The sequence below is a fragment of the Sus scrofa genome, chromosome 13, assembly GCF_000003025.6.
Source record: "Sus scrofa isolate TJ Tabasco breed Duroc chromosome 13, Sscrofa11.1, whole genome shotgun sequence".
Taxonomy (NCBI): Eukaryota; Metazoa; Chordata; class Mammalia; order Artiodactyla; family Suidae; genus Sus; species Sus scrofa.
In genome coordinates this window covers 25,537,990-25,552,067 of record NC_010455.5, presented here as the reverse complement: position 1 = coordinate 25,552,067, position 14,078 = coordinate 25,537,990, and the positions used below count along the sequence as shown (strand labels likewise).

General features: G+C 36.7%; 1 protein-coding gene across 9 annotated transcripts in view; it reads left to right on the top strand.

Moving 5' to 3' along the window:
- The window catches only part of ULK4 (unc-51 like kinase 4), a 543,576-nt gene that overhangs the window by 199,398 nt on the left and 330,100 nt on the right, over positions 1 to 14,078 (top strand). For all 9 annotated transcript variants that reach the window (XR_002337917.1, XR_002337916.1, XR_002337918.1 and 6 more), the window contains one exon: positions 2,190 to 2,282. Coding sequence is in view for 5 of the 9 variants with exons in the window: in XM_021070410.1 (XP_020926069.1) it covers positions 2,190 to 2,282 (93 nt within the window). In the remaining 4 variants the exon portion in view is untranslated. The remainder of the gene's footprint in view (positions 1 to 2,189; positions 2,283 to 14,078) is intronic.

Here is a 14,078-nt window from a genome sequence, read left to right as displayed (position 1 = left end):
GTCCCCGCAGCCTGGGCAGGCTCATCGGCTCCTGGTGACCCTCCTCTAGGCGTGATCTTGTTCACACAGTTTGGTCACACAGTTTGGTCCCACAGTTTGTTTGGGAGGTTGCTGAAGGGGAAGCTAGGGAAGAGCTATAGTCATCTGGTAATTATTTTTCATTCCTTTCTACTTCTTTGATCTACGGAAAGAACCGACAGGTAAAGGCAAGGTATTATATGATGGAAAGATTTGAAAGGTATACTTGGGCCAGAGATGAGTAGAGGATCGGGGTGCCTGGTTAAGAATTGGTTACAATATAGCTTTGCTGAAGTAACAAGGAAAGGGGCTTCCTGCTGAGGGCGGGTTCCTGCAAAGAGCTGCTAACATTACTGCTGTACAGCTCATTACTAACCATTTTACCTGCATTTTCTCATTGAATCTTCCCAACAACAGTGCTCTTGGAGGTAGGGCAGTATCATCACCGCCACTGACAAAGTGCATGTCCTATAACATATTTGTGTAGGATATATTTTAGTATCTGTTTTTTCCCCTACATGTTTGAACCTTATGGAACATTGGTTGCGTTGTTCAGAGGAGAGTTTAAGTGAGGAAAAGCACTGAGTGTTGTCGTTGTTTGTTTTATTATGGTTGATTTAAAATGTTCTGTCAATTTCTTCTGTATGCAAAGGGACCCAGTTATGCATATATTACCTTGTTTTTCTTCACATTTTTCTCCATCATGTTCCATCACAAGTGATTAGATATAGTTCCCTGTGATACATCAATATCTCAATGCTTATCCACTCTAAATGTTATAGTTTGCATCTATTAACCCCAAAGTCTCACTCCATCCCACTCCCTCCCCTCCCCCTTGGCAACCACAAGTCTGTCCTCCATGTCCATGATGTGTTTCTGTTTTGTAGATAGATCATTTGTGCCATATTTTAGGCTCCTCATATACATATCATGTGATGTCTTTCTCTTTCTGACTCATTCACTCTGTATGAGAATCTCTAGTTGCATCTATGTTGCTGCAAATGGTGTTATTTTGTTCTTTTTTATGACTGAGTAGTATGCTATTGTGTATATGTACCACATCTTCCTAATCCATTCCTCCGTTAATGGACGTTTAGGTTGTTTCCATGTCTTGGCTATTGTGAATAGTGCTGCAATGAAGATAAGGGTGGATGTATCTTTTTCAATGAAAGTTTTGTCTGGGTATATACCCAGGAGTGGGATTGCTGGATCATATGGTAGTTCTTTATTTAGTTTTCTGAGGTACCTCTGTATTGTTTTCCATACTGGTTGTGCCAGTTTACATTCCCACCAACAGTGTAGGAGGGTTCCCTTTTCTCCTCACTCTCTCCAAGTATTTGCTATTTGTACACTTACTGATGATGGCCATTCTGACTGGTGTGAAGTGGTACCTCACTGTATTTTTGATTTGCATTTCTCTAGTAATTAGTGATGTTGAGCATTTTTGCGTGTGCCTGTTGGCCATCCATATGTCTTTGGAGAAATGTCTATTCGGGTCTTCTACCCATTTTTCAATTGGGTTGTTTGTTTTTTTGTTAAGTTGTTTGAGTTTGTGTATTTTGGAGATGAGGCCCTTGTCGGTTGCATCATTTGAAACTATTTTCTCCCATTCCATAGGTTGTTTTTTGGTTTTTTTTTAATGGCTTCCTTTACTGTGCAAAAGCTTGCAAGTTTGATTAGGTCCCATTGGTTTACTTTTGTTTTTATGTCTTTTGTCTTGGGAGACTAACCTAAGAAAACATTTTTATGGCTGATGTTAGAGAATGTTTTCTTTTAGGAGTTTGATGGTATCTTGTCTTATGTTTAAGTCTTTAAGCAATTTCGAATTTATTTTTGTGCATGGTGTGAGAGTGTGTTCTAGTTTCATTGATATACATGCTGCTGTCCAGTTTTCCCAGCACCACTTGCTGAAGAGACTTTTTCCCATTTTATATTCCTCCTTCCTTTGTTGAAGATTAATTGACCATAGGTGTCTGGGTTTATTTCTGGGTTCTCTATACTGTTCTATTGGTCTGTATGTCTATTTCGGTACCAGTACCACACTGTCTTGATGACTGTGGCTTTATAATATTGCCTGAAATCTGGGAGAGTTATGCCTCCTGCTTGGTGTTTGTTCCTCAGGATTGCTTTGGCAATTCCACTGAGCGTTTTTTAATGGCTTGTAATTTCAGGTATGAGCACATCCTCATGGAGCCTGACCCCGTCCCAGCATATGCTCTGAAGCTGCTTGTCGCTATGACGGAACACAGCCCAACTTTTACCAGGTATTGTCACTCCAAATTTCCTTTCCTTTTTCTTTTTTTAAAATTTTATTGGCGTATAGTTGGCTTACAGTGTTTTGTTAGTTTCAGGTGTAGAGCAAAGTGAATCAGTTATGCGTATACATATATCAGTTCTTTTTCAGATTCTTTTCCCATATAGGTTATCGCAAAGTATTAAGTAGATTTCCCTGTGCTACACACTAGGTTCTTGTTACCTATCTGTTTTGCATATAGTAGCGTGTACATGCCAATGTCAGCCTCCCAATTTGTCCCTCCCCACAACTCTTCCCCTTTGGTAACCATAAGTTTGGTTTTAAAGTCTTTGGGTCTCTTTCTGTTTTGTGAATAAGTCTTTTTGTATCATTTTTACTAGATTCCACATGTTAGTGATCTCATATGTTGTTTGGTTTGGTTTGACTTAATGTGATGATCTCTAGGTCTGTTCGTGTTGCTGCAAATGGCATTATTTCAATAATTCTTTTTATAGCTGAATAATATTCCACTGTATATATGCACCATATCTTTATCCATTCCTCCATTGATGGAGATTTAGGTTTCTTGCGTGTCTTGGCCACTGTAAATATTGCTGCAGTGGACACTGGGGTGCATGTATCTTTTTGAATTATCATTTTCTCCAGATATGTGTCTAGGAGTGGGATTGCTGGATCATGTAGTAGTTCTATATTGAGTTTTTTAAGGAATCTCCATACCATTCTCCATAGTGGTTGTACCAACCTACATTCCCACCAGCAGTGTAGGCAGGTTCCCTTATCTCTACACCCTCTCCAGCATTAATTACTGTTTTGTAGCCTTTTTGATGATGACTATTCTGACTGGTATGAGGTGATATCTTACTTTAATTTTGATTTGCATTTCACTAGTAATTAGTGATGTTGACCATCTTTTCATGTATTTTTTTTTTTTTTTTGGTCAGCTGTATTCTTTGGAGAAATGTCTATTTAGATCTTTTGACCATTTTTTGATTTTTTTTTTATATAAAGCTATATGAAATTTTTGTGTATTTTGGAGATTAATCCCTTGTTGGTTGCTTTGTTTTCAAAGATTTTCCCCTGTTTCTGTGGGTTGCCTTTTCATTTTTTAAAAAATGGTTTCCTTTTCAGTGCAAAAGTTTTTTTTTTTTTTTTTTTTTTTTTTAGGGCCATACCTGTGACATATGGAAGTTCCCAGGTTAGGGGGTCGAATTGGAGCTGTGGCTGCCAGCCTATGTCTCAACCACAGACAGCAATGTGTGGATCCGAGCTGTGTCTGTGATCTACACCACAGCTCACAGCAGTGCTGGGTCCTGAGCAAGGCCAGGGTTTGTACCTGCATCCTTATGGATACTAGTTGAGTTCATTACTGCTGAGCCACAATGGAACTCCTGGGCAATACTTTTAACTTTATTTAGGTCTCATTTGTTTATTTTTGTTTTATTTTCATGACTCTAGAAGGTGGGTCCAAAAAGATATTGCTACAATTTATGTCAAAGAGTGTTCTGCCTATATTTTCCTCTAAGAGTTTAATTATCCATTTTGTTTTATTTTTTTTTTTTTTTTTTTTTTTTTTTTTTTTTTTTTTATTTTTTAATTTTATTTTGAATTTATTTTTGAGCATTGTGTAAGAGAATGTTCTAATTTCATTATTTTTCATGCAGCTGTTCAGTTTTTCCATCACTACTTACTGAAGAGACTGTCTTTTCTCCTTTGTATGTTCTTGCCTCCTTTGTCATAGATTAATTGACCATATGTGGGTGGATTTATTTCTGGGCTTTCTATCCTGTTGCACTGGTCTGTATTACTGTATTGATGACTATAGCTTTGTAGTATAGTGTGAAGTCAGGAAGCCTGATTTCCTCCAGCTTCATACTTCTTTTTCAAGATTGTTTTTTTTTTTTTTTTTTTTTTTTTTTTTTTTTTTTTTTTGTTTTCATATTTTTAAAAAAAAAAAAAAAAAAAAAAAAAAAAAATTTTTTGTTTCATATGAATTTAAACTTTTTTTTCTAGTTTTGCGAAAAATGCCATTGGTAGTTTGATAGGGATCACAATGAATTTGTAGATTGCCTTGGGTAGGATAGTCATTTTGACAATGTTGATTCTTCCAGTCTGAGAACATGGTATTTCTTTCCATCTGTTTGTGTCATCTTTGATTTCCTTCATTAGTGTCATAGTTTCTAGAGTACAGGTCTTTTGCCTCTTTAGGTAGGTTTATTCCTCTGTATTTTATTCTTTTCGATGTCATGGTAAATGGGATTATTTCCTTAATAATTTCTCTTTTCTGACCTTTTATTGTTTATAGAAATGCAAGGGTGGAGTTCCCCGTAGTGGCTTAGTGGTTAATGAACCTGACTAGTATCCATGAGGAAGCAGGTTCAATCCCTGGCCTTGCTTAGAGGGTTAAGGATCCCACATGCTGTGAGCTGTGGTGTAGGTCATGCACACTGCTCAGATCCTGCATTGCTATGGCTGTGGCATTAGGCAGCCAGTGGCTACAGCTCCAATTCAACCCCTAGCCTGGGAACCTCCATATGCCATGGGTGCGGCCCTAAAAAAAACAAACAAAAAAAATGCAAGGGATTTCTGTGTGTTACAAATTTTCTTTTTTTGTTTCTCATCTATAAAGTGAATTTTATGTGTTCCAAAATGTTGTTAAAGGTGATGAGATTCTATAAGACTAATGTTTGAGTTACCAAAGTGGTAAATGTTCATGTTTTATGGTTTGTAGTGTCTGTCATTTATGGTGTTTTGAGTCACATTACCACATTTTTATCCCTTTTTAGCATTTGCATACTGTGGAATTCATAATGCTTTAAAATTATAAATTTTTAATAAGAAAATTGAACACATACTTATATTCAATTGGCATCTCATTATATTGAGTTTTTATTAAATCTCTATAGTATTACAAACTGTAATTTTGCTGCTATTTTATTTAGTTGACATACTTTCATTGAGAAGTGGAGGGCTTTTTACCTTTATCAAAGAGACTACCTGCAATTTTTTTAGTACAATATCAGGGGTCATGGCAACTGTCTCAGTCTTGCAAAGAAGAGAGCACCTAGGTCTGCGGAAGGAGAAGAGAAGGGTCATTGCTTTCAAACAGGAACACTAGTCATGGTTGTATGGGTGGTGATTGCAGACATTTTGGGTTTGGATCCACCTATAGGTTCAGCTCACCTGTGGAGTTGCCCTTTAGTGTTTCCCAGGGAACTAAATCATAGCCCCAATCACTTGGATTTCATCTGGCCTGCTGTTTGCAAGTCCTACCTAGTGATGAGCCACTGTCACTGTTGTTACTACTGAACAAGAAAGGCTCTTTGTAGAGGGTGTCCATACTGAGTGAAAGGCTGAACCAAGAGAGCCTTCCCTGGGTGTGCCAGGACCCAGGCCATGCCATGACCCGTAACAGGGCTGCCCTGGTGCTCTGGATCCCCAGGTCAGCCACTGTGCTGGGGCTGTTGCAGCCCTTAGGCTGTTTCCCTCTGCTGTGAGCAGCCTCCTTCATTTCCAGAGAGTGACATGTGAATATTGCCCCATAGATGGTACTCTCTCTGCCATGTTGCAACAGAATTTGGGCAGCACTTCACTCTGTATGTTCTTGTCAATTCTAAATCCTATATTTCCATAGCCTTTTAAATTTTTGTCCAGTGAGCCTTACAAGTTTCTCACTCAGAAGATACCATTCTTTCTTCCTACAGAAGAAATTTCAATCTAAAGAGTGAATCTTTTAGAAGTTAAATCCAAATTCACATAATTGTTTCTTTACTGCATCTTTGATACCCAAGTAGTAACAATGTATACTAATTTTATCCTTTCTTTAGGTTGAACAGATTGAATTTACTTTTTTTTTTTTTTTAATATTGACTCTTGCAGGTTCATGTGGCATGTTTTCACAGCTGTTTTCTTTCCAACTCTTTATTAAATTCATCTGAGTTTCCTCACATTGAGGGGATAAAACCTAGTGAGGTAGAAACAGTTTATAACATTTTTATTTTAGAATGTTAGACACTAGGTTTAGAAGTCAGTTTATTTTTTTTAAGATAGTTTACAAGCAGAATTCAATGGATTAATCTTTATGGACTTTTTCTTTTTCTTTTTTTTTTTTTTTTTTTTTTAAGAACTGCAACTGCAGCTATGGAAGTTCCTAGGCTAGGGGTCAAATTGGAGCTGCAGCTGCTGTCCAGTGCCAGAGCCACAGCAATGTGGGATCCAAGCCGTATCTGGGACCTACCCCACAGCTTGCGGCAATGCCAGATCTTTAACCCACTGAGAAAGGTCAGGGATTGAACCCACATCCTCGTGGACACTAGTCAGGTTCTTAGCTCACTGAGCCACAATGGGAACTCCTCCTTTTTTGTTTTTAATTCTGTAATTAATATTTGAATATCCTATCTCTGTTCTGAATTTCAAGAGAATAATCAAGAGTTCCTCTTGGCTTCCTCACTCCCCACCATGCTGCTCTTGTCTCCCCCCAGGGCTAATAGTTACTATTTTGGTGTATGTCCTTTCAGAACTTTTGGGGGGGGCTATTTAAATTCATTATGTTTATACAGGAATAACTAGCTTCACTTTGTGGTCATTGATTTTTTAAAAAACATATAGTATCATTGGCTCTGTTTTTCTGAAATTTGCCTTTTCATTTATCAAAACTATGTGAAAATCTCTTCATGACAGTATTTATTCACCCTCTTGGCAATATCTTTACCAAACTAACAGTTGAAAATGGGACTTTTATTTTGCATTCACTTACCTACTGATAACCTCAAACCTCTTAATATTTATTCATTCTAGTTTAATTAAACTGGAAAAGGTATGTAGCCTTCTACCTTCAGTTCTAAGTATCTGTCTAGAGAAAAAGTCATATATGCACAAAGACTTCCACCTCGGCAAATAATTTTTAAAAAGGAGAAAAATGATTTTAAAATTAAATTGTTATAGCCATAATCAACATAACCGTGTAGCAGTTTGAAAGGGCAAGATACATTTTGAATACTGCTATAAAAGATACCCAAATAATTTTGTTAACTGAAATTATTATCACTCCCAAACTCCATTTTAATACCCTTTTTCCTTTTGTAGGGTCTCTTTTTATATTCATTATTCTCTTCTATCTGTTTGCCTTTCTCTTGAAACCGGATATTAAAATAAGAGTTATGTCATTATTAGCTGAGGCTTCAGAGGTCAAGAACAAAACATGAAAGGCCTGCCTATTGCTACCCACCTGCTCTCCTATCACCGCTACCCCTTCTCAAGGGAGGTCCTAGACCCCACAGGCCCCAGCAACTGCTGTGCAGTTTGCAAAATCCATTCTTACCTCTTGAAAGGAGTGGTGGGGAAAGGATGTTTTTATTTCCCTAATTGGGTTTTTGTTTTCTTTCTTTTTTTTTTTTTTTCAAAAATGATTAAGCCCAACATTTCAAAATGGGAATAAATTTCTATTTGGGGAAAGATATAAAAAGATAATACTGAGAAGTCTTGTTCCTGCCTCTGTCCACTGTGTTCTTCCCTCATCTTTCCATTTTCCTGTATGGTTCACTACTTTTATTCATTTCTGTGTCCAAAGGCAAACTAGTGTGACTGTTTTCTCATTTCTCCCTTTCACACACAAATAGCATATTATGTACGTTTTTCTACTCCATGATTTTTCTCCCAGTTTTGTTCCCACATTGTGTTTTACAGTTATAAAGTCTTCTGTTGTATGGGTGTACCATACTTTATCTCATTAATATCTAATAGATAGACTTGATTTATTTCTCATCTTGTGATAGAGCAAGCAATGAATAATCTTAAACAGACATCATTTTTTAGGTAAACATGTACATCTTACAGGATAAATCTCCAGGTAGGGTATTTGTGTGTCAAAAGATAAATGAACTGAACTTTTTTTTTTTTTTTAAACGATTTGGCCAAATTTCCCAACGTGAGGATTTTACCATTTGTACATCTCCAAGGGATGTGTTTGAGGATGCCTAGTTCCCTGCAACCTTGCCATCAGAATTTGTTGATAAATTTCGGACTTTTGCCAGTGTGATGAGATAGTTTATCTAAGTGTAATTCTAACTGTGTATTTTTCCTCTCAGGTATGAAGTTGAATATTTCTTTATATGCTTAAGGGCCACTTGTGTTTTGCTTTTGGCTCATGCTCTTTGCCATCAGTCCTTGCTCTTGGCAATATCCAACTTCACACTGAAACACCTCCCACCTGGCTTTCCATTGCTCAAGTACACTACAATCTGCTGGTCCATTTTACTTTTTACAGTGTTTACATGGTTCCTGTGTATGTATGTACTTATTCATTTATGCAGTCTTGAGCGTGACCATGACTGTTACTTGGTATGCTCCTCGGTGAATCAATGTGTGTGTTTTCATTGGGTACCCAGGCTGGAGTGGAAATACTTGCTCACAGAGTTTGTGCCTGCCCAGATCCAGCGGATACTGCCAACCAGGTTTCCAAATTGATTGTGCCAATTTGCATTTCTCCTGGTATTGTTCAAGAGGTCCAATTGTCATGTAAGAGTTTAAAAAATTTTTTAAAGTCAACTTTATTGAAATACAAACTTACCTAAAGTTCACTCACTTTAGGAATGCAGTTCTCTGAGTTTTGAGAAACATAGACAATTGTGCAACCACCATCACTATCAAGATAGAGTATTTCCATCATTTCTGAAATGTTTCAGAATTCCCTTTGAATGTTTAGTTTCTAAAAATTCTGTTTTCCTGGAGAATGATATGACCAGACTGATTTTATATTTTATTTTTAAAATTTATTTTTTAAGAGTTAATACATAACACAGTACAGATTCCAGTATTTAAAAGCGTTTACACAGAAAAGGCATATTTTCACCCCAGGAGATAGCCATTCTTTGAACAGCTTTGTGTGTGTGTATATTTTTTTTCACATAGGTGATAGTATGTTGACTGCACCATTCTGCATTTCATTTCAAAAAAATATATAACAGTCTTATTGAGATATAATTCACATACCACCTGTACTCTTTCTTAACAGATACATAGTTTTACATTTTGTGAATATTCCATGTTTATTTAACAAGTTACCGTTTGGTGGACATTTATGTTTTTCTAATCTGTTGGTATTATAAAACAAAGCTGCAATTAAAGATGTAGGTTATTCATCACATGTGTGAATATACAAGCATAAGATAAATAATAATAAGTAGAATTGCTTCATCAAAGGATGCATAAGCCAGAGATTCACAAACTTGTTTGTGTGTTAATATCATCTGGGGAATCTTTTAAAAGGTTTAAAACCCAGGCTGTATCCCAATCCCAATCTCTAGGACTAGACATGGCATCAGTAGTTTTTGATGCTCACTAGGTGTTTCCTAATCAAACAAGTTGGTTTGGTGCAACCTACTGTAAAATGGTCTAAGCATTTCTTTTTTAAAAAAATTATTTATTTTTGTATGTAATAATTCTTATTTTTTTCCATTATAGCTGGTTTACAATGTTCTGTCAATTTTCTACAATATAGCAGGGTGACCCAGTCACACATACATGTATACATTCTTTTTTTTTCACATTATCATGCTCCTTCATAAGTGACTGGATATGGTTCCCAGTGCTATACAGCAGGATCCCATTGCTTATCCATTCCAAAGGCAATAGTTTGCATCTATTAACCCCAAGCTCCCAGTCCATCCCTTGGCAACCACAAGTCTCTTCTCCATGTCCATGATTTTCTTTTCTGTGGAAAGGTTTATTTGTGCCATATGTTAGATTCCAGATATGAGATATCATGTGGTATTTGTCTTTCTCTTTCTGACTTACTTCACTTAGTATGAGAGTCTCTACTTCCATCCATAAAGCATTTCTAACATTGAAAGATATTGCCAAGTTACCCCAAATATAGGTTGTGCTAGCAGTGTATGAGAGTGCCTGTTGGCCAACTTTTGTTAAATTAGTGTATGTAAGTGTTTGATCATAGGTGAAATTTGCCTCTTTGCTATCAATTTCTAGTTTAATTGCATTGTGATCAGATCATATAGTCTATTTATAATTTTTATTGTTTGATTTTATTTGTGGTCTAACAGGTGATTAATTTTTGTGAATATTCTTTAATTGCTTCCTGTAACCAAAACAGAGTTAGGCCTAACCCTGATACAGGTGTCACCCACCCTTAATTTTAGCTAGTGCCTAAAATGGTAACTCATTAACTTATAGCATCCTCTCCAGTGATGATGTTTTTTAGGCAAAATACTTTAAGTGTAAATCAAGAGTAGAATGTGCAAATTAATGTGCTTAATTTTTATGTGCAAATAGATTTCTAATAATATAAAGACAATTATGAACCATTTGTTGTAACTTATTTATTGGCTCTTTAAAGGATGGTCATCCTAATTTAGATGGTGTATATTAGACTTTAGAATGCCAAGTAATAACTGTTGGAACATTAAATCATTTTATGTCTAGGGCAGCATTTATTATTTTATTATGTTTCTTCTTATAGGATTCTTAGTGGATAAAGACATCTTCAAAAGCTTAGTCATGGTACAACTGAGAATTTATTGTTCCCCTTCAGATAAGGGATGGAGCATGATCAAATCATTCTTGTACCTGACAGGAATTTTTTTAGAACACCACTGCCCTAGTGAAATCTAGTTTATTATTGGGTTTATAGCAGAAAAGTAAATTGTTTGCTGTGTGGTTCATTTTTCTATCAGAAGGAGTGTGTTAACTCCCCAGAGCTGTGCCCTTTTCTCTCTCCTTCATTTTACAGTAGGTTGCACCAAACTATTGCTCTCAGAGAGAGTAATACCCCAGTAGCTTGTTTCCATTAAGAGCTAATTAGCTTTCAGCAAACCTTCCATAGCAAACAAATTACATTTTAATTTCTTGAGTTCTTTTGGAGCAAAATTTAGCTTTTTTTTTTCTGGAATTAGAAAAAAATGTTTATGCTCTGTATTAAGAATTATCATTTTAGTTTCCTTAAAAAATGTTGGAGCTCTTTTATCTTAGGGCAAGATTCACATAAATGCTTTTTAACAAAATGAAATTTCAATGATCTCTTAAATGAAGTTCATGGTGAATTTTTTCTGCTCTTACAGTTTCTATTGACTTTCCTCATGGGTGTTTTTTTTTTTTTCCAGTCTTTTTTTTTGTCTTTTTTGTAGGGCCCCACCCATGGCATATGGAGGTTCCCAGGCTAGGGGTCGAATCGGAGCTAAAACTGCCGGCTTACACCACAGCCACAACAACGCAGGATCTGAGCCAAGTCTGAGACCTACACCACAGCTTATGGCAATGCTGGATCCTTAACCCATGGAGTGAGGCCAGGGATCAAACCCACAATCTCACGGTTCCTAGTTGGATTTGTTTGTACTGCACCATGATGGGAACTCCAGAAATGGGACAGTCTTATTGGTTTGATTTGGTTAACAAAGTTGTGAAAGCCAAAGAGAACTCCCCAGTCACAAGTTATTTTCCCTTTGCATTTGCCTTCCAATTTACCTATCTTAATAAAATTAATTTTGCCATATTCTGATATGGTTTTTTCTAATTTTAATTTTTTTTTTGCTTTTTAAGGGCCACAACTGTGGGATATGGAAGTTCCTAGAATAGGGGTTGAATCTGAATCGGAGCTATAGCTGCTGGTCTGCACCACAGCCACAGCAATGCAGGATCAGAGCTGCGTCTGAGATCTATACCACAGCTCACTGCAATGCTGGATCCTTAACCCACTGAGCGAGGCCAGGGATTGAACCCGCATCCTCATGATGAGTCAGGTTCATTACTGCCGAGGCATGATGGGAACTCTAGATTCTGATATGTTTTAATTAAAATTTTGTGGTATAGTTAAACTAAAAGCTCAAATATTGGAGATACCAGAAATGTTTGAAATGATTCCCTGTTGTGAAAATAAGTCAGTTAGGTGTGTTTATCCCTCAGCTGAATTTACACAGCTAAATATTTCCTCTGATGAAATCTCAATGAATAAAATACCTATGTAACAAAGCAAAACTTCATTGTTAAAATTAGAGTGAATAGATTTCTCCAGAAATAATTTATTACTTCTCAGGTTGCTAATAGTTATCAAAAAGCCTCATAATGAGAAACAAACCAATCTCTTAGTCTCTAAGGCTTTCTTCTCCATTTTAGGGTTACTCTTCCGTGGCTTTCCGGTTTATTCTTTCTTAGTGCTTGGGGAATACAAGTATTCTCCAGCTGAACCTTTGCACATCAGTTTTTCCCTTGCTTTTATCTCTTCTGAGAGATAGTTCATGTTCTAGAGTTCTTAGCTACTTGTTCATACTGGGTACATATCCGTACTTCTTAGTGAAGTGAGGTAATTTCATTTGAGCCTGACTAGAGATTTATCAGTTTTGTTTATCTTTTCAAAAAAACCACCTCTTGGTTTCATTGTTCTTTTGTGTTTGTGTGTCTCTTTTTCTGATCTTTATTATTTCCTTCCTTCTGCTAGCTTTGGGCTTTGTTTGTTCTTCTTTATCTGATTCCTTTGGATGGTAGGGTAGATTGTTTAGATGAAGTTTTTCTTGTTTCTTGAGGAAGGCCTGTATTGCTAGAAACTACCCTTTTAGAACTGCTTTTGCTGGAGTTTCCATCGTGGCTCAGTGGTTAACGAATCCGACAAGGAACCATGAGGTTGTGGGTTCGATCCCTGGCCTTGCTTAGTGGGTTAAGGATCCAGCGTTGCTGTGAGCTGTGGTATAGGTTGCAGACTTGGCTCGGATCCCGTGTTGCTGTGGCTCTGGCGTAGGCCGGCAGCTACAGCTCCAATTAGACCCCTAGCCTGGGAACCTCCATATACTGCAGGAACAGCCCTAAAAAGACAAAAAAAATTAAAAAAAAATAGAACTGCTTTTGCTGCACACCATAGGTTTTGAATATGATGTATGTTGAGTATGTGTATATATATTTTCATTTGTCTCAAGGTATTTTCTGATTTCCTCATTGTTTTTATTACCAGCCCCCTTTTGAAATGATTATTTTTTTCCGTTATAGTTGGCTTACAGTGTTCTGTCAGTTTTCTACTGTACAGCACACTGACCCAGTCACACATACATATTTACATTCTTTTTCTCAAATTATCCTCCATCATGCTCCATCGTGAGTGACTAGACAGTTCCCAGTACTACACAGCAGGATCCCATTGCTTATCCATTCCAAAGGCAATAGTTTGCATCTATTAATCCCAGATTCCCAGTCCATCTCACCCCTCTCCCTCCCCCTTGGCAACCACAAGTCTGTTCTCCATGTCCATGATTTTCTTTTCTGTGCAAAGGTTCATTTGTGCCCTATATTAGAGTCCAGATATAAGTGATATCATATGGTATTTGTCTTTTTCTGACTTACTTCACTGAGTATGAGAGTCTCTAGTTCATCCATGTTGCTACAAATGCATTAGCCCCTTTTTTGGTAGCATGTTGTTTAGTCTCTATGTGTTTGTAATTTTCCCTTTTTTCTTTCTATAATTGATTTCCAGTTTTATACTACTGTGGTCAGGAAAAATACCTGATATAATTTCTGTCCTCTTAAGTTTATGAGACCTGTTTAGTGTCCTGTCATGTGATGTGTATTGGAATACGTTCCATGTGCACTTGAAAAGAAAAGAAGGTGTATTTTGTTGTATTTGGATGTAGTGTCTTGTCAGTATTTCTTGTCCAACCTACTTATTGTGTCATTTAAGACCATTCTTGCCTCATTAATTTTCTGTCTGGATGATCTGTCCATTGAGGTAAGTAAGGTGTTAAAATTCCCCTACTATGATTGTATTGTCAATTTCTGTCTTTAAGTCTATTAGTATTTACTTTATATAGTTAGATGT